We start from the raw sequence: 21,277 nt of genomic DNA, 5'->3' as shown, positions 1-21,277 counted from the left end.
TAGGTTTATTTTGGACATTAAAGAGGTGCTGAGAAGTTGTGAATTGTTTTGGTTGCTTTCAATCCTCGGTGTCTTCTATATGCTTCTGTAAAAAGTTACTGAGAAATATGCAAATATAGATAGTCAGCATAAGATTTTGATCCCTGTGGCCAAAATACAAAATACTGTTGAAAACACCCTAGCTGATGAGAGCAGTTGGCCTTTCCTAACATCCCTGGAGCCTTTGCAGAAAGTTTCCATTATTTATGGAACTGGCATTAGATCCGTGTTTAGGAGTATATACTGGCATCTTGGGGAAAATTAAGTCTTGCCATTTGAACAAGTGCACAGAATTGTTTACATGCAGCTTCGTTGGAGGGTGTTGTGTTCAGCTCTGTTTTGTTTTGTCTTGTTTTATTAATATGAGGGGACAGGACCTCCAGAACTCGATTCCCTGGTAGTTCTGGCCTTGACTTCAAGAAGCCACTGGAATATTCCGTATTGCTCAGAGCTCCTGTTACTCTGGGCTTTGTTCAGACTGGTTTGGTTTGCTTGGCTTGGCTGGTATTATTTCTCCTTTTGTGTTCTTCCACTGTTATGAACAAACCTCAGTAATCTTGATGAGGAAGTGGATCTGAATTTAAAATGGCCTTGTTCCTATCTCATACATGTGGCGCTTTCCTAAACTTTGACGATTGTTAGTGACAATGAGACCTTCATTAAGTCTAAGACAGACGGTGTGAAGTCAATACATTGTGTGCCTAGGTGCAGTCGTGTCCAACTCTTGCGACCCCATAGACTGTAGCCTGCCAGGCTCCTCTGTCAATGGAATTCTCCAGGCAAAAATACTGGAGTCAGTTGCCATTTCCTTCTCCACATAATATATTAGTTGTGTATTAATTTTATTGTGAATAAATTATATAAATATGCCAGATATGACTAAAACCATATGATATTTTACTATTAGGGAGGGGTGGGGAACTATCATTTATTGTCACATGTGGTGTTGTTTAAAATTTCTTACTTTCTTCTGAAGATCACCATGTATCTAATGTTTTGGGCCAAGACTAGAGATTGTGAATCAGTGTCTTCTGGGTTCTTACCCTAGTTACTGCTACACTCAACACTCAGGCTGAATATACTGGTGTAAATCCCATTAGAGCAAAGACTTTCTTCTAGGATATTATTTTAGAGTAAAAGAATGCAGTATCAACAATGTGTGTCTGAGCGAGGGGTGACAGTTTTTTTCAGCTACACTAGGAAAACAGTCTGTGTGCATGTAGAACGCATAGCTATGATCATCTCAGCAGAAAGTTTTATATTAGGACTTCAAGTCTAACTGGGAATTAAACGTGACTCATTTTAATTAAAATGCATGTTAATAACTGAATCATTGAGTTTACATTATTATATAGGATTATTAACACTCAACCTAACTGAGCATTTAAATTCCTTTTTCTGGCTTAGGTTGGGGCATTGAGCAGAATCACTGGCAAGCCATTGGCCTCCTACACAGAGACCCTTTGCCTGAAAACAGTGGAAATGTTGCCCTGGAAATGTGGCTGAAGTTTCATGAAAATGAAACACGAAGCCTGCCAGGCCCATCTGTGCCAGCCTTATAAAATAAGAGCACCAGTTTTATCATCGTCGTCCTTTGTTCTCCGATGCTGCTCTATGAGCGCGAGTCAGGGGCCTCCATTGATCCGCTGCCTTTTCTGCCGCACACTGTTTGTTCTCGGCTATAATGCTTGTCACCCCCGCACCCTCTTCTTTTTCAAAAATGGAAACTTGAATGTTGAAAATCTTGAGCCATTTTATAAGGTTTTGTGCTGACAGACCACAGGGCTTTGTTGCTGGATTGCAGATCAAATATGAGTTGGGGTGGGGTTGGATGAACATTTCTTCCTTTTAAGGAGAAGGAAGAAACCCACTGCTTTGTAAGTCTCAGAAGCCATCAATGTGTTATTTTATTACATTGATGTCCATTTTTCATTATCTTCATGAATGGGTATTTCCCATCTTAATGCACAGTACTTGTATATGATAAACCAGCCAGTTTTAACATGGCTTTTTAATATTTCTGAATTTCCATTCAAACAATCAGAATTCTGATTTGAAAGCACACTGGGCCAAATATGATAACTGTAAATCCATCTGAGCTGTAATGCTACCATCAGCCCATTAATTTCCACCTCTAAATAACTCAGTCAACTACTGTCTTATGGAGGTGGAGGAGCGTCAGATACTTAAGAGAATATTTATGATTCATAGCCTAACGGGAGAGGACTGACTGTACTATGTCATTTTTTTAAAGGCAGCGGTACGAGACCAATGATGTGATGCCATTCTCTGTAGACTGGATGGTGGTGGAGGCCAGGTTATCAGCTGGCCCCAAGAGTACCAGCTTATCCTGGAATCACAGAGTTCTCTGGCATGGAGAAGCTGAGAGCATCTGACTTAGTGGGTTTTGAACCAGGTGCCGAGAGCCCTGGGCCTTCCCAGAAAGGTGGATGGAAGCAGAGCCCCTGCGGGGATCTCTGCCCACTCAGCTCGCACTGCCTCACTCCTCTCCGCCTCGCATCTGGGCGTTCCCAGGGAGCGTTGCATCCTTCTGATACGTCTGTTGCATCCACTCATCATCCAGTGGTTAGAAGGTCGAGCCAGTGCACAGCACCCTGATGTCAGCACAGCGGAGGCCTCCCCACTCTCCTGCCCCCACCAGCCAGGACTCAACATCCGCCTTGGCGCAGCCCCTGGGCGGCCCTGCAGAGAACCCGGGCACGGTTGGCCTCTCTTCCTTGGTGTTTTCATGGTGCTGAAGTTAAACCTAATTAGACAGTTTCTCTCTCTAGGTCCACATGTTCTTCCACATGTGAAGGTTTAAGCCAAAAAGTCTCTTATCAGGGTTTACTGTTTTTCCTCCCAAATGCCCCTTGCCCTCTGACCTTCAGTATGTCCAAGGTAAGTTTGGGCCAGATAAGTTGTGTTCATGACCGTTTCTTTGTAGATTGAAAAGGAGTGAAGCCTTCTTTACTATATCCAAAATTCAAGCAAATTTTGAGCATATCAGAATTATTTAGGATTCTGATTCTTCATGTGTGAAAGTGAAAGTCACTTAGTCTTGTCCGACTCTTTGCGACCCCATGGACTATAGAGTCCATGGAATTCTCCAGGCCAGAATACTGGAGTGGGTAGCCATTCCCTTCTCCAGGGGATCTTCCCAACCCAGGGATCGAACCCAGGTCTCCCACATTGCAGGTGGATTCTTTACCAGCTGAGCCACAAGGGAAGCCCAAGAACACTGGAGTGGGTAGCCTATCCCTTCTCCAGCGGATCTTCCCAACCTAGGAATTTAACTGGGGTCTCCTTCATTGCAGGCAGATTCTTTACCAACTGAGCTATTAGGGAAGCCCCTTTTTATCATCCCACGTTTTGAATTTATTTATTTATTTATCTACGTGTATAAATAAATTCAAAAAGCGGGATGATACAACCAAGAATTGAATGATAAAAGAGTGTTTCTAAGAGAGAACCTAAGCTCAGTGAGGTGAGCTGGCTAAGTTATAATTTGGGGGGTTGCTTGTATGTTGTGTAGAGAAAGCTGGTGTACATGGATGATGCATGGTTATTAATCCACAAACAGGACAGGGTCAGATATAAGAGCAGAGGAAGCCAATAGTGTTTGTTCCGGACAATGGGAGTCACTAGGAAGAGGGAGGCCCAGACGGCAAAAGTTACTCAAAGCACCTGGAAGAGAGGAAGGTGAGGCTAGACTGTCCAGCACCCGGGCCTAGCACAGGAGGTCGCAGGGCGGCTCCTGAGCGGGTGGAGGTACCCTGGCCCCCGGCCCCTGGGCTGGCACCAGTTAGCACAGCTTCTGAGGTGCCTTTAATGGAACCTTTCCTAGGAGGTGTTTTTTTCCTTCATTTTATGTCTGTGATTTATCCACCTGACTTCCTGGAATTTCTGTTAAGAATTCCAGATACTCAGTAATACTTTTCAGAGCTTAGTGACTACTAACGGGTGCCTTGGCGCTCTGTAGATGGAGGAAGACAGCAGCTGCTAGACCAGTAGGATAACACACAAGCGCAGTAATCAAATGGACGTACACAAACGCCGAGATGCATGGTGTCATTCTCCCGGTTCTGCCCTTTGGCAATTCAGCTCCGAGTTTCTTCCAGCCAGCAAATGAGGAATTAATTCAGTACTGTCATTCTGATTGTCTTGCGACTCCGAGAAAGAGTGGGACATCTCTACTCAGGAAAATACTTGACAGCATTTAATAATAAATAGAGGTGAAGGAAAACATATGAATTTTCATATCCCTGTGAACGTCCTTCCAAGTTTTGAATACCTCCCTTTTCTCCTTCCTATCGGTGAAGCCACTAATTGTGTCGTGTTCTGATTAATGCCACATGTGAGGATTCATAGCTCAGTGCTCGTGTGCTCCAAGGAAGATGGCCAGGGTCGTGCCCTCGTGTTAGTTGTGGAACTAGAACGACACGTGTTGGGGTTTGTCTGCAGGGGGCGAGATCTGCGCCCCGCCCTGTGCTCAGCTGGTTGCCAGCCCGTGACTCTCAGTTTGGGGGTCCGTTTCACGGTGTTCCTGGTGATCCGTTCCTGTTGGAGAGCTGCTTCTGGTCTCGGTGGTGTTCCTGACATCCCACGTGGTTGCTCACCTCCTTCTTACTTGTTTTCTGAGACCCAGGGTCTTGACCACCTAGTCCTCTCCTCTGACTCTGACTTTCCTGCACTTACCAGGGTCCCCTTGGTCTCTCTACCTAACTGCGATCTCCTTTCAGCCTAACACACTGCCTGGGGGAGGTCACCCCTCCTTATCATGAGCCCCACCTCCATGCTGGTAGCATTTAAGCACGCAGTTTCCAACCAAGCCCAACCCTTCTGTTGGCCCAAAGCACAATGCCGGAAAGAACCACATGCTACTTCCTGGTTTTCCCACAGGAGTCCAGTTCTCAGCTTGACTTCTAAATTGAGAGCTGTTCTCATGAGCTGATGCGGGAATCCTTGACATTTTCTGCCGTTAAAAAAATCAACGGGGGTATTTTCATACATTTTTATAATTACGTTTAAAATGTTTGCTTTGTTTTGAAATGACAAGATAAGAGAGCCTGCTATTTCCAAGCACTTATTTGCAAATAACATATTTTGCTTGTGCACAGTCATTATTCTTGAAGAATTAAATTGATATGTTTTCTTTCCCTTTGGGATATGATATTGCATATATATGGGTGTAATAGTTCCCCTTTTTAATTGGCTTTTAAAGTACCAGAGATATTTTTATGTGCTATATAAGAATCTGGATCCAGATTCCAGTTCATTCTGAAGGTCCACTTGAGGTGGATTTGCAGAATCCCCAACACAGCACATTCTCCTTGACTTATATTTCAGTGATCAAGTCTCACACGCTGCTGGCACTCAGAGCTCCTGAGGTTTCAGCTGCTGGTGTTTCAGTGTTGTAATTTGTAAGTTTATTTTCATTCATTCCATCCATTTAAAAGCAAGGGTTCAGGCCTCCAAGTTTGGATTTTGATACTTTCAAATGAGTATTTAGCCTTGATTATCCCAGGCTTGTGGATACCCTGCGATTTTAACAGAGGATAACTTGGGTATTTAGGAAGATGTTCAAAATAAAGATGGTAGGATTCACTGGTTCAGGAGAAGATAGGTTGTCATTTTCCACTTTGACCAGCAGTCTCCCCACCTCTGACCCCACCTCTGTCCTGTCCTCACTGCAGAGAAGGCTGAGTGCTGGGCCGGCCTTGGAGCAGGACAGTACCCGTCGCCCCCCAAAATCAGTCTGGTGGACCCCGGAAAGGGCAGGTCTGCGGCCCCTGCTCACTCGTACGTTCACAGCCTCGAGTCAGAGCCTGCTCTGCCTGTGCCTGAGCTGGGTGGTCGGGTCCTCACTGTGAACCTTCCCCGGTGCCGGCCGCCCACAGCCGGGCACTGTGTCCCCCTGTTCTTGGTCCCCAGACTCAGGGTGTCTGTGGTCCTCAGACCCGTTCCTGGGGGCAGGTGGGCTCCACCCAGTACCCACTCAGTGGATGCTCGGGGCCCTCACACACAGGAAAGGTAGCAGCCGTGTACCCAGAACGGATGATTCATTGACTACGTGGGGAAGAAACTCACGTTGTTTTAAGTCTACACCAGCAGCTGCCGCTGCTCAGCTGTGAGCAGATGTTAGGCCTCCAAAAGCCTGGCTGATAATTAAAATACTAACAGTGCGCTTTGCCCAGCTGCAGGTTCTGCCTACTGTAAACTCGATTTTAATGGTGCCTCTGTGCTGTGACTGAGGAATGGTTTGCTCTTTACCTTCATACACAAGGGTCTGCAGTGGGGACAGTCGTCCGCTTCCTCTCATCTCCTCAGGAAAGACAGGAAGATGCTTTGAAACATAGGCAGTTGGAACATGCCTACAAAAATGAACGTGATCTTTTCATTGGGTTTGCCAGAAACACACAGGAGGCTAGTTTTATCTGCTGTTGGCCTGTGAACTCAGCTGTGTTAGAGGAGATCCACCAACGCCATTGATTGGGCTTCTTATTTGGGTGATTTTACCTTTTAAGTGTGTGTAACAGTTACAGCTTCTGAAAAGGAGGCCTTGTCTCCTAGAGGGCATTATCTCTACAGGGAGTTTTACAAGACAGGCAGAGGACGTTCAGGAAAAGGGCGTTGGGCTTCCTAATTTTCTGAGGCCGTAACTCCAGAAAGAATGTCAGTGCTCGTCTGAGTTGATGTCTTTAAGTCAAATGGAAGTGGCCTTGCAGTAAGCAGACAGGGCTGCTGTTCCTCTGGAGTCTTCTGAGGCCTTCAGAAATGCTGCCGGCCTAAAATCCCCCCACTTGTTCAAGGCCCCAGGCTCCCGAGTGCAAGGGTGTGGCATGTGGCTTACCTTTTGTCAGCGGACCACGAACACACACGGGTGAGGTCAGAGGCTTGGGGTGGAGGTCTGGACGCCAGGGCTCCCGGGAAATCACACGCATGTCCCAGGTGGGCTCCCTGCAGCGGCCAGGCCCAACCCGACCCCCAGACCGCGTGTGGGATGCCAAGGGCACGACCCTGGGCAGCCCCCTCCCTCCCACCTTCTTCAAGATGTTTGAGCGCTTTCTGCTAGGAAACCCGATGGGCGTTAGGAATGCTCTTGGCGGGTAAAGGCTGAGATCAGAGCACTTCACCATCTGACTTTAGTCCCATTTCATCCCCCTTGTGAATCATGATGACACGCTTCTGCCCCATGGGCCAGATCTCCAAAGATCTGGGGTCCCGTCCTGAGGGATCTGCACCCCTGCGGCCTCGGCAGCAGGGAAACAGTTACCACGCCTGCCCGCCTCTCCAGCCCCAAAGCCTGTCAGGATGACCTTAAAGGACCCGTCTTCCTGAGAGAGGTTTGCCTGCATGACCCCCATTAGATCTCCATGCAGCAAGTGATCGTCTGTACCTAAGGGTCTGATGCAGTACAGCATCTTTATCCTTTGTTACTCCTCAGTGCCCATGGAAATACTGAGGCCCATGGAGACACAAAGTTAGAAACCCATCCGATCCTGTATTACCAACTGGAGATAAAATTTATTCATGGTTTTTCCTGAGCATCTTAGAATATCTTTCAGGGGTCTTACATGATTGTCTTTGACCACCGCTAGTCCTGAGTGTAGTACTAGTAATAACTGGGGGGAAGAGGACTAAGGCTTTTGTTTCTTAAATCTGGGCCCTGCCTGATTGTACATACTCCCTTCAGTTAAACAGGTAGCTTATGAAATTGTGTTTGAACTTAGGTCAAAGAGTCTCTCAGAAAAGATGTGGACTACAGTTAATTTTTTACAGAATAATAACTTTCCTCATCTCTTCTTATAAAATGATGGCCTTCATGAAATTGAGGACAGACAGAGCAGTGACCTTTACTGTAACTCTGTGACATAGACCTTTGTTTTTATTTGTGGCATAAAGCAGGGGCTTACCAGGGTGTCTCTTACTTATCGAGTTGTGGTGTGTTTAACACATTCTTAGGCCAGGGCAAACTGGTTTCAGAATGACTAGCACAAGCCTGAGCTTTGAAATACATCCCACCAGGATGGCTGTCACACTAACAAGCATGCCACCATCCGAAGATAGTTTCAATTTTGTGTCTCCAGTAACCTCAGTATTTCTAATTGTATGTGAATGTTATTAACATTGACCAAAATGCATTTCTCACCCTTGAAAATAATGAGACGTAAGGTACCGACCGCCCTTGGTTCTCTCTCCGAAAAAGACGGTGAAATCGTCGTATTGTCATTTTGGTACACAGCCCACTGCGATCATGGCCACACTGTTCCTGCGAGACTGGGTCAGGGTTTCCTGCAGGGAGGCGAGCCTGTGGAGGGAGGCGAGCCTGTGGAGCACGGCTCCCTGACTGGCCTCAGACTTCTTCAAGCCGGGCTGCAGGGGGCGCCGCTGGGGCCTTCCTGCAGGCTCACCGGGGTATCAGTAACTATTATTGTCCAGAAAATGACTCCATTACAGAGCAGTTACTGATATCGATGTGATTGGCTATACGATTGGTGAATGCCATTATACGAATAATTTATTCCCTGCTTTGAGATTTCTAAAAGGTTATATTTCATTGAGTTTTAATTTGTCATTTTTCCAGCTTTCACTTGAGAAACTTACAAGCTTTTGTGACATTAAAATATGGCTCTAATTTATTAGCATAATCTGTTAATATTGTTTCATTTTAATAGACATTAAGTATGATTTCTTAACATTCTTGTTAAAATCACATCTTAAAACTGAAGTTGAGGAAAACCGTACGTGGCTTAAGAATCACAGTGTCATATGTGCCTCAGATTTTTATATGAAAGGCATTAATCGCATCATATTCGAGGTGCTTTGATTGTGACAGTGAGGCAACCTAGCATTTTCAAGCTTAGTGCCCTCCCAAAATATAAAATGGTAAAACACACACAGTGTCTGAGACATAACCTAGCAGTGTATAAACATGTAATGCTATTGCAGGAGCAGCTTAGAAATTTAAAATAAATGCTGGCTGGTGGCGGCACAGTGGCTCACGTCGGATATTAGCACAGGCTTCCCTGATGCAGCCGACATTTCAGCCGCACAAGTCTTTTTAATGCCATCTTTATCTGCTACACGATGCATGAAATCTACTTTCGGTTTTAGAACTGCTGGTGACCTCTGACCCCTTTAGTGGAGACACAATGTGACCTTTCTATTGTCATCAGCTTTCATTCTCCTGAAAATTCCATGAATTTTTATTACAAGTTTTTTTTTAAGCCAAGCTGAGTCTTCAACAAATTACTTGACGCAGATGAGATGAAGTTGTTGGAGTGGGTGAGACAAGTTTTACAGCCCGCGCGTGAGCCGTGAGGAGCCCAGCCTCTGTCCTGCGATGTCATACGCCAGTAACTGCTGAGCCTACTATTGGATAAATACATCATTTTATGGAACATTGATTGTTCTATAAACCCAATGGAGTATTATGCTCTATGATCAAACCATTTAGATTGTGTGTCGAGCACAGAAAATGCCATATTCAGGATGGTACTAAAAGTGCCATTTGTGTATTTTATGGGCGTCATTACAGGGGAACTTCTCTCTGTAGGCCCTGTTTACGGCAAAATTTTTTAGTCTGTAATGACATTTTTCATTCACAACGTATGCCTTCAAGAGAGGGGGGCCTTGTTTTATTTGTTTCATTCGAGTTTACTGCACAAATTCTGTACATTTTAATTAAATGTAAGCTTAACAAAAGCATAAGGTATTTATTCTATGAGAAAAAATGATGACAGTAATGAAAGACTAACACGCACGCAGAAAGGAAGCAGCCAGGTACTAAACCCTAGCTGCAGCTTCGGCCGACGGCAGAGCAGAGACGCATGCACGGTTGTGGGGAGCGGGGGGGAGTCTCCAGGTGACCCCCCCACCCCGCTCCTTCTCGTGGTCCCAGCGCCGGAGAGGTTCTCTTCCAAGGGGACAAGGCAGGAGGCAGTGCACTCCACAGTGATCTTCTGCAGAAGGGGGCTCTAGTATTGAAGAGCATTTCCCTGAAAACAAAGCCTCAGCGCCCCCCGCCAACACACACACCCCCCCAAAAAAAAATTCTTTTTATTACAACTGAGTTGTAAACTTTCAATGTGTTTGGCTATGAGAAGGCAGTAAAGTAGCTCTGTCCTTATGAAAGGAGATAGGCAGTGAGTTGGGAATCTCATAAACGGGCCCATCTCACCTGCATTTGCATCTTCTACACAAATCTTCTTACTGTCCTATTGGAAACAGATCCAGAAAGGGCTGGTTTAGACCCTGTTGGTTAGCTACTATCAGCATACTGAAACTGGACACTGTCTTTGATAAATGCCAAGTGAAATACAAATATTATGTGGAGTATCCGTGCTTTGTTAAAGATGTGTGTGCAGTTTTGAAGCAGTAACAGTGACTAAGCAGTTGTGGATAAAACTGGCACAAACTTGCTGTGTTCCAGATACTGTGTCCATTGGCCATTTGCATTGGTGAGCTTTACAGTTCATATTTACTTGAAAGATCTCAAAAATTGAAGTTGATGTGCCCAGTAAATTCTTGGTCATAGCCGGGTTAGAATGTAAAGTTACAGTAGAGACTCACATTAGTTTAAATGACTCTTGAACGTCTACACATCTCAACATTAATTCATTATGGACGAAATGGAAGAGTCTTCAGTGGGTGAATCTTTTCCAATCTGATTGAGGCTGTTACATTTTATAGGCGCTATTTTTCAAAGCAGTACTGACAGCACTCGAAGTTATTAAATTGCTGAATCAAAGCTGGACCTGCGGCCGCATTTATGAACTGTGATGGAGTCGCTGGCTTGCGCGAAGTCGAGGTGAAGGTGCTGGCGTTGATGAGCTTCGTCACACCCGTGGTGACAGCAGTATTTACCCACGTAGTTTACTTTAATGGTCTGGAAGTGGCTTAACCCACCTCCGGATTCAAATAAATGTAAGCAGTTCTGAGTAGCATCATTATCAGTGCTGCCCAGGATTCAGCCGATAATTCTGTAACTTCAGTCCCGCTGCAGACTAAAGAAGGAGTCGCCTGGACTCAGCATGTAGCATCTCCCTCAGGGAGCGTCGAGGACTGGGTGCTCATGTCTTCCAGCTACAACAGCTCCTCCTTTGTTAATGTCAGGGCAGTTGTGTTATTCAGTCACCGAGTCGTGTCCGACTCTTTGTGACCCCATGGACTGTAGCCCGCCAGGCTCCTCTGTCCATGGGATTTCCCAGGCAAGAATACTGGAGTGGGTAGCCATTCCTTTCCCCAAGGCATCATCTCAACCCAGCGTTGAACCCGGGTCTCCGGCACTGCAGGCAGGTTCTTTACCACTGAGCCCCCAGGGCAGTAGGTCTGCTTCTCAATCAGTTAGGGATGGGGGACGGTGACTAGAAGGCTGCTTGCTTTATGTTTTGTATCCATATTTCTCCCCACCCCCACCCCCCCCCAGTTATCAACAAAATGACCTTGGAATTAAAGAATGGGCAGGAGCCAATTGGGTCAGGTGCCGAGTGTGATGAAGACATGTGGAATGTTCCATTCGAAGTAGAAAAGTACAGGGGAGGAGAGGGGTCAAAGGGCAGCACAGAGAAGATCTGGGGTCCTCAGTTCAGTCCAGTCACTCAATCATGTGACTGCAGCTCACCAGCCTCCCTGTTCATCACCAGCTCCTGGAGTCTACTCAAACTCATGTCCATCGAGTCTGTGATGCCATCCAGCCTTCTCATCCTCTGTCATCCCCTTCTCCTCCTGCCTTCAATCTTACCCAGCATTGGGGTCTTTTCCAATGAGTCAGTTCTTCACATCAGGTGGCCAAAATATTGGAGCTTCAGCATCAGTCCTTCCAATGAATAGGACTGATTTCCTTTATGATTGACTGGTTGGATCTCCTTGCAGTCCAAGGGACTCTCGAGAGTCTTCTCCAACACCACAGTTCAAAAGCATCAATTCTTCAACGCTCAGCTTTCTTTATGGTCCAGCTCTCACATCCATACATGACTACTGGAAAAACCATAGCTTTGACTTGATGGACCTTTGCCAGCAAAGTAATGACTTTGCTTTTTAATATGCTGTCTAGGTTGGTCATAGCTGTTCTTCCAAGGAGCAAGCGTCTTTTAATTTCATGGTTGCAGTCACCATCTGCAGTGATTTTGGAGCCCAAGAAAAAAAAGTCTGTCACTGTTTCCATTGTTAACCCATCTATTCGCCATAAAGTGATGGGACTGGGTGCCATGGTCTTTGTTTTTTGAATGTTGAGTTTTAAGCCAGTTTTTCACTCTCCTCTTTCACCAACAGGTTCTTTAGTTCTTCTTCACTTTCTGCTATAAGGGTGGTATCATCTGCATATCTGACGTTATTGATTTCTCCCAGCTGTCTTGATTCCAGCTTGTGCTTCATCCAGCCCAGCATTTCGCATGATGTACTCTGCATATAAGTTAAATAAGCAGGGGGGTCCTAGCTGGGAGAAAACTGGGCAGAGATGGTGACCCCCACCAGCTGAGACTCAGGCCTGCGTGGAGGCACAGGACCTATGGAGCTCCCCACCCATCGGGCAGGCCTTCTGCTCCTGCATTGAGCCCAGTTCTGCCCTCTTTGAGGAGCGAGTTTAGGAGGATTGACGTTAAGAACATGCCCACGTGATGAGGTTAAAGCACAGGGCACGGGAGCCCCCTCTGATCTTAACCCCGGCCATGGGAAGGTCCCTCTGGCTTCAGGAGTTAGGGGGATACAGTGGCCTGACTTCTTGAAAATCCTGACCAGTGACCCTTCCCAGCAGCACACTGAATGCTGAGAGTTTGCGTTTTTAAAACTTTACACGTGGTTCCCAGTCTGGGGCCATGGCCCACACACAGTCTGCATATTGAGTCCAGGTGTCCTCGTGGTGAACATAATTAAACATCTTCTGTGAATCCGGCCTGACTTGCTGTCCCTGCTGAAAGGCAGGCTTTGCCCAGGTCTTTGCTTAAAGTGGACTCTGTACTGAAAGAAACGCTTTCTCACAGAATGGCACCAATGCAGTATGCAAAATAGTTGTCCTATTTTTAAGGGATGTTAGCAACAATAATCAACAATTCTTAATCCTTTTTTCTCCTTTGGTAAGAATAAAGTGTGCTTCTTTAAATAAGGACCTACATGAGGGAGAGTGAAGTGAAATATTTTAAATGTGGTTGCCATTGAGATAAGGAAATACTTGAAATCTTCAGAGCTCATTCTCTCACTTAGGGGGCTTCCCAGGAGGCGCTAGTGGTAAAGAACCTGCCTGCTAGTTCAGGAGATGTGAGAGTCTTGGGTTCGACCCATGGGTTGGGAAGATCCCTTGGAGGAGGAAACAGCAGCCCACTCCACATGCTTGCCTGGAGAATCCCATGGACAGAGGAGCCTGGGGGGCTGTGGAGTCACAGAGACTGAAGCAGCTTAGCACCACTCACTTAGGAGGGTGGGAGGTGGCAATAAGAAACTAGTAGAGAACTAGGGGCTTAAAGGAGAAAACAGGAGCTCAGTTTAAGTGACTGTAGGTTTTGCTCAGCTTTCCCTGTAGAGTTAACAAAGAAGCCTCGCCTCTGTCGCAGGTGGCCTGAGGGGACCGGTGTCCACGCACCTGCCCATATCCTCCGCCTCGCTTCTCGGGCCAGAGCCCCCTTTCTGTAACAGGAGGGAGGCCTGAAAGGTGGGCTTGATGCTCTCAGCCCAGCGGCAGCTCAGGGCTGCCCTGCCTTCCCTGGGCGGGCGGCGGGCGTCCACCCTGCAGGGACAGGCGCCTTCCGCAGGGACGGCCAGGTGCGCCAAGGCCGGTGCCCGCAGGCACCCTCTCCCAGGCCCGCCCGCCCTGCACTGTGGGGCTCATGCCTGGTCCCTAGGGCTTATCTCCTTGTGGCACGATCGCAGGGTGCTCACCACGGGGAAGGCAGGGCCAGTGTTTACGGTAATAAATGCTGGGCCCCCGGCACAGTTCTCAAACAGATGCACTCACTTAACTTTCCTGATTAAAAACGCTCAACAGGTGTCTTCTCCGCGCAGACTGTGGCCCACGTGCCTTAGTGCCTCCTGTGGAGGGGGCCCCCGACAGCCTGGTCCCGGCCCAGCCTGTGATCCCGGGAGCCGGCCCGGCCACCCCCAGACCCCAGGTCTGCTGCCCTGGGTGCTCTGTCTCCAGGCTCTTCCCGCTCAGACCCGGGGGCGAGCTTGGATGTTCCTATCCCTTCAGGCAGGCTGTGCGGCTGTCTCTCTGCTCCTCTTGCTGAGTGTCCTTCCCCAGAGCCTGAGCGTGGTGGTCCTCTCTATGATTTGAAGGGCGGCTGCGTGCCAGGCGCTGGGCCAGACGTCACAGCGCACGGTGGGACCCGCTCCGGTTGCCCTGGGGGCTGTGCACTCAGTCTCCGGCCTGTGTGCCGCCCCCGAGCACCAGACGGCGGAGACCCTGCATCTGTGCTGGGTGCCCGGCCGCCGTGGACCGCTCCGGCAGGCCGGCCACCCTGCTCCCAGGCTCAGCACCTGACACGCAGCAGGGGCTCACACGCCCGGGGCCTTAAACTCTCACAGCTGGTGTTTACCAAGGGCAAGTTTATAAATTCAGTATGCAAAGCTTTCATTCTTCTTGTTGAACAAACAGACACACTAAGCTAATGTTGGGACATGGAAAAAAGATTCTCCTTTGAGTTGAAAGGAAAATGCCCTTAACACCAGCTACTGGACATTTTATTAGAAATGAGCATGACGGAGGAGATTCCTCGTACTCTTTTCACAGGAATTGGAAAGAGGCCATGGCGACTGAGATTGTATCTAGACAGCCAGCCAGGAATGTGGGCGTCTCCCCCCAACAACACAGCCCTGCTCTGTGTTGCTGGGTGCTGGGAGCACCCATGGAGGCCCTGAGTACCCCCCAGGCCCCGCCCCCCAACGCAGGCAGCTGGGGGATCTGAGTCGTGGGTCATGGGGATGCTTCTGTTGAGGTTTTCCAGCTTCTTCAGAACTGTCTTACTTCTAATCCTAAAAGTCACTTTTCTAGGCTCTAACTGGTCCCTGTCTCCCCCTAGGCATCGTGTCCAAGTCCTATGAATGCCGCCTGAAGGGCCAGGGAGCCACCTTCGTGGAGACGGACAGCCCGTTCACGGCGGCTGCACTGGCGGAGGAGTCTCCGGTCAAGGACAGGCCGCTGCGTAGCAGCAGGAGGTCGGCGGCACCGCCCGAGCCGGTCCAGCAGGTCATCATCATCCAGGGCTATGAGGGCGAGTTCGCCCTGGATGCCTCCGTGGAGGAGACGGCCGCGGCCACGCTGCAGACGCTGGCCCTGGCCGGCCAGGTGGCCCGCGTGGTACACATCACCGAGGACGGCCAGGTCATCGCCGCCGGGCAGAGCGGGGCGCACGGGGGCGGCGGGGCTCCCGGCCCAGGCCTGCCAGAGCCGCTGGCCGATGGAGCCACGCAGGTGGTGGTCGTGGGCGGCTCAATGGAAGGGCACGGCGTGGACGAGCCCCTCACCCCCAGCGGGGCCGTCATTCAGCAGGTGACCAAGCAGGAGATTCTAGACCTGGCCGAGGCTGGGGTCCCCCCGCCCGACGCGGCCTCGGCCTTGGACGCCCTGCTGTGCGCAGTCACCGAGCTGGGAGGGGCGGAGGGCCCGGCGGCGGCGGCCGAGGAGAAGGGCAGGGCTGGGCCCAGGGACATGCTGGTGCAGCTGCCGGGGCAGGAGGCAGCCATGCCCGCGACCCCGGAGATCCATGTGTTCCATGACGGGCCGGACAGTGCGGCCGCCGCGGAGCCGGTGGAGGTGCTGACCCAGCTGGTGCGGCCGGCCGCTGTGATCGCGTCACAGGAGCGCACGCAGGTGGCCTTCAAGAAGGTGGTGCAGGGCATGCTGCAGTTCGCTGTGTGCGACTCGGCGGCAGCCGGCCAGCTGATGAAGGACGGCGTCACGCAGGTCATCGTCAACGAAGAGGGCACGGTGCACATGCTGGCCCGCGAGGGCTCCCAGATCATCATGCAGGAGGCCGAGGCACGCGGGCCGCACGTGGACTTGGCCGAGGCGGACGGCGAGATCTCGCAGATCATCGTCACCGAAGAGCTGGTGCAGGCCATGGTCCAGGAGTCCAGCGGCGGCTTCCCCGAGGGGGCCACACACTACATCGTGACCGAGCTGCCGCCCGGCGTGCAGGACGAGCCGGCCGTGTACTCACACACCGTCATTGAGGCGGCCGGCTCCCAGGAGCTCCTGCAGGCTGGGGCCGTGGTCCCCGGTGGAGCCGAACAGCTGACGAGCATGGTCATCTACACCCAGGAGGGCTCCCCGGCAGCCGCGGTCATCCAGAGCCAAAGAGACAGCAGCGAAGTCCACGAAGCCTGAGGCCGGAGCCCAGCCGCCGGCGCCGGGCTGAGAGACCAGCACGCGAGGCCGTGTGCCCTGCACCTGCCAGCGAAGCGCGCGTCCGAGGGGCCGGGGATGGCCCTGCGCCGACCGTGTGCTCGGGGCACCGGGGACACGCACGTAGGAGCGTGGCCGGCAGCGGGGCGGGGCCGCCTGAGGCAAGTCTGGTTACCGTTTGGTTCCTCTGTTGATGCTCCTCCCCCTGTTCTACCCATTGTGCTGAGAAGTTAAGTTGTTTTCTGTTTTGTTCCCACAAATGTTTTCCCATTTCAGTTGTGAAGGGACTGTGCCCTAGCCATGGAAGAGTGGCTCCAGACACGGCTGCCCTTGCAGTCCAGCATGTCCCCATTGTAACAATTTATTACATGTTTGGTTAAAAATTGCAGCTACGTTCGTTACCACGTGGAAGCAGCGTGGAAGCAGCCTGCTCCTGTTCATTTTCCTGGAAATGTTAGGATCACAGCGTCCCCAGACCAAAGGCAGCCTGTTCATTTTGTGTACCCCCTTCCTCTTCCAGACGTTGTACGTGTGGTCCTTGCCCGGGTTGCTTCAGCTTAAAAGATTCCTCCTTAAGCCTATGGTTAAGAAAAAAGCCTTGATGTTTATTAAAATAAACCTTAGTTAAGAAAACCCAATGCTTCTAATTTTGACTGTTTCATACAATAAAGTCTATATGAAATGTGCATTCTGAAAAATACTGTTTGTATCAGTATTTTGCTTTTATAACATGTTTCTTAATGTTGATATCATTTTCACAGGAGTTATCAGTGATTTATGTCCGTGTGAAAGAGCTGACATCAAACATCAGTGATAGAGAGCCATGGCCTGGGCCCCGCAGGACTGTGTGTGCCTCGCTGTGGGGTCCCTTCCACTGGAGGGGCAAGTTCATAGCCAGGTGACCCGCTTCTTAATTGCTTCTCTTCCAAAACTGTAAAATCCTCCCCTCCCTCAAACGCAAAGGTTGTTTTTGTTCTGTTTCTTTTTTCTTTGAAATAAATGGATAGCACTAAAAGAGAAGGATGACATTTTCTTTCCAGCAGCCAACTGACGGGCAGCCATAGAACACGCAGAGTACTTGTCCCCCGCCGGCCAGCGCCCACTCCCCTCTCCACCCTGCTGAGCGCGCTGGGTTCCACTGGCCGTCTCTGCACCCCGGTGCCCTGTGCTCCACGTTGGGCCCATGACCCAGGCAGATTCTGGTGACAGTAACATAGTCTATCATGGTTAGCATCTTAAAATTGTCAAGAGCAGAAGGGAGAAAAGGAAGAGAAAATGGTGCTGTTGTGGTTTCAATCACAGTCCTGTTTACACGCCCCCTGAGAGGTCAGCTTGGAAGACACAGACCTTCTGTGTCTCCCCTGACCTGGTCCTCAGAGCCCCAGGTGCCGCCCATCTGAAGGCACCTCCCTCCAAAAAAAAAATTTAAAAAGGAAAATCTCAGGCTTGACACTGCAATTCATAATTAGCTGGGTATGACTTGCCCCCGATTCTTAAAAATGGCAGGGCAGTTCCGCTCCTCGTCAACACTGTCTTCAGCAAACAGTGACAGCAGCAACTTCCGTGTGTTTTGTCGAGAGGAAGATGACCTTTACAAAGTGATGCCCCTCGCCAAGCTTCTCATACATGTTTTTTTTTAAAAAAAAGTGGAGGTGGGGGATGATTTTCAGTGGGAAAATATCTTCTTGATCATTCCTCCCGTTAGCTGCAGCCCGCGGCCTTCGGCTTGGATGCTAATTCCTAACCGCGCTTAGTCCTGTATGGCTAACCTTTCTGCCGCAGTCCTGGGTGTTGACACTGACATGCTGCAGTTTACCGTTTGTGATTTATTTAGGATAAATATGTCTCAGGTGGCATTTAATCCTTCATAAAACCAGTGTAGCCTGCAGTGTCAAACCAGCAATCGTGTTGTATGCACAATGAAAAGAGCAGGCCTTTGCATAAAAAAAAAAAAGAAACCTGTCCAGAAGGTGTTTCAAGGCTCAGAAGGATTGCAGAGGATTCACTAGGCTCCTGTGTCCTGTAATTACCTGTAGAGCTGGGTTAATGTGGTCTCTCTCTTCTCTCTCATTACACAACTGCTGGAATGTGAGGGTGTTGAAGAAACACGTACACAAGCGCAGGCCTCGGAATAACGAGGCGCGGCTGATCGCGGTGCGGGAACGTTCCCTGAAGCACGATCTTCCAGGATGTGCACACGGGGAGCCTGAGCCTTCCTGGAGGTTGGGCTGGAAAAGACAATAGAACTCCAAAAAAGTGAAAAGCAGAGCAACAGAAATGTTTACTTGGAGACCGTGACCCAGAAGGAACAGCTTCTTATCAAACCCCGGCCAGGCCCTTTGGTGGGGAGGCCAGGACTGCTCTGCCCAAGGCAGCATACAGAAGTGGCTGAGGTTTCCGGCTTCCAGGGCGGAGGGTGGGCAAGGCTTTGTGTTTTAAATGAGGTGTGTGGCTCTGCCCGGCATCCTTCTGGGCTGCCTCGGGCCTGGCGCAGAGGGACGGAGGATCCTCCAAAAGGAGCTCCCCCAACTCCCGCCGGCAGGTAACCCATGAGCAGACAGACCCACATCTCCTGAGAGATGCAGAGAGCGTTCATTTGCTTCTTGGCTTTGCGAACCAAGTGACTGTAAATTGTGTCAGTGGAGCTCTGAAAATTCCATTCATTTATCAGCTCAATCCAGACACGTGAGCCCAGAGCGCTAGAAGACACCCGGGAAGAGCCTCGGTGAATCTTTGCTCAGCCACCTGGTCCTAAGAGGCCACTGTGCAGGCCGCCCAGAGGTCCAGGCCTGGCCCTGGTTATGGCCGACGACGGTTCAGCCCCAGCACCGCTCTGCGCAGTGGGCCAGGCCGCCTGTGGGAAGCTCCCTAACAGCGGGGAGCATTTGCATCTCTCGGGCACAGCACAGCTTTTGTGATCCTGAACATAAAACAATGGCATCAGGAAAGTATTGAAGAGCCAGCTTCAAATCCTAACCCAGAGTAGGTTCTGGGAGGAGAAGGAGGAAAGGAGAAAGGCCCTTCGTGGAGTAAACCATAGAAAGAGTGGGGAGTCTTCCCTCCTCTTACTGTTGAATGTTAGCCCATCGTGGAAGAGAGCGCCCCTCGCACTTAAGCAGCCTCCCCCTGCTCCATCTTCCTAAAGGATACAATCCCTTTTCTGCTTCTCTAGGGTGATATCATTTTACATGAAGGAAAAAGTTCGCTCAGATGGCAGTTATACGTTTCGGAAGCACCTTCTAATCAGGGATTGGTGATTCATTATTAGCTTCAGCGGGCGATCCATCTGACATGTAAGGGGAAAAAATTAGCAGCTGTCACTGCCTGATGAGTTAATTTCCTGATATGCCTGACACTGAAAAGCCATTTGGAGACACGGCAGCGGCTGACGGGAAACCTGGCGCCGCTCATAACTGGAGATGAAGCAGGGCCGGGCGGGGGCGGCAGGGGCGTGCGGGCGCGGTCGGTGTGTGGCCCGACACAGGCGCCCCCTGTGTGTCCCGCGCCCTGGTCCGCTGCCCCGTGCGCCCAGGAGCCCGCAGCAGGGACCGGCGCCTGACCTTCTTGAGAGGCGAGTGCGTCATGTTCTCCTGATGGTCCCCTTGGCCACTTCCATAATCAGAGCTCAGGCGTTCGATCGTGGGATAACGGTTTGTCACCGCGAAAAGTTGCCCCATGAAATAACTATTGCGGAGACTCAGGAGGAGGGAGTGAAGGCAGAGGAAGTGGGCGGCCGGGGGCTCGTGGGCCCTGAAGGCAGAGCCAGGCCTCCCTCCAGCCCTGTCCCAGGAAGGCGCGCCCCCAGGGGCCCCACTGCCAGCCTGCAGGTTGGGAGAAAGCTGGAACGTTTTCTAATACCTGATGTGTTAGTTGCTCAGTCGTGTCCGACTCTTTTCAACCCCGTGGACTGTAGCCCACCAGGCTCCTCTGTCCATGGGATTCTCAGGCAAGAACAGGGGAGTGGATTGCCATTCCCTTCTGCAGAGGATCTTCCAAACCCAGGGAATGAACCCACTGAGTCAAAAAACAAAGGCCTCTCGATCTCAGCCAAAAGGCCGAGAAGATGGAAACTAGGAACGGAGAACTCAGTCTAAGAGCAACTTGTATCCCCGGGAGGGATGCACACGGTCTGGGTGGGAGAAGGCACTGCCTGGAGGTTTTGCGTGGAGGCGTCCGTGCTGTTGACACTGAGCCCTCCTGGGCGCCAGCAGATGGGAGACTGTACCACGTTATGAAAATAAGGGTGAGTCACTCATCACGGTTGCTTCCTGGATTCAGGTCTGCAGAGTCAGTGAAGAAGAGGCCCTTTGAGGAATCCTCATCTGGAGAAACAAGCATGAGAACCTCGTCATTCCAGCTCAGCCCGGGATTCTGGTCTCGTCTCTCAGTTGAATGCAGGGCGTGTAGGACACTGTGAACCCAGCCGGGAGTGGACAGAACTGCCTGGGCCATCACACGGCCCCAGAGGCCTGCTGGGAGAAGGAAATAAATCCACGATAAGTCTCTCAGTCAGAGAATCACTCACTTGCTCCATGGCTCTGCATTTTCAATACCTTTTAATAAATTCTTTTAAAATGACCTAATTTCAGCGTGACTTTCAGCATCAAGAGAAGACCATTTATCAGCAGGATAAACAGGAGCGCATGGACCAGTCCACGCTGGCAGCGTTTCCAGCTGCTCCAGAATGGCTCGTGTTACTCTTCAAACGACTTTTTAAGAAGGAGAAGAGCAACACAGAGTAAAGGTTTGGGTTTTCATTTCCACACTGTGTTTGTGTTCAGAGATCTGGAACTTCATTCAGGCTTGTCTGGGACAGCCGGCTGCTCCCGCTCAGGACGCAGGCAGGGCAGGGTGGCTGGGAGGTGGCTGGGAGCGAGGTCCCTTTACTGGGACAGCCTT

The 21,277-nt window shown here is 50.1% G+C and overlaps 1 protein-coding gene across 1 annotated transcript in view; it reads left to right on the top strand.

Annotated features, from left to right (window-relative positions):
- The window catches only part of ZNF407 (zinc finger protein 407), a 375,101-nt gene extending 357,722 nt beyond the window's left edge, over nucleotides 1-17,379 (top strand). Inside the window, exon 9 of the mRNA XM_061131131.1 lies at nucleotides 15,054-17,379. Within this exon, the coding sequence (XP_060987114.1) occupies nucleotides 15,054-16,360 (1,307 nt within the window). The 3' untranslated portion in view covers nucleotides 16,361-17,379. The remainder of the gene's footprint in view (nucleotides 1-15,053) is intronic.
- The last annotated feature ends 3,898 nt before the right edge of the window (nucleotides 17,380-21,277 follow it).

This window comes from Dama dama, chromosome 27 (assembly GCF_033118175.1).
Source record: "Dama dama isolate Ldn47 chromosome 27, ASM3311817v1, whole genome shotgun sequence".
Taxonomy (NCBI): domain Eukaryota; kingdom Metazoa; phylum Chordata; class Mammalia; order Artiodactyla; family Cervidae; genus Dama; species Dama dama.
The sequence above is the reverse complement of the archived record's forward strand: the minus strand, read 5'-3'. Positions and strand labels throughout refer to the sequence as shown.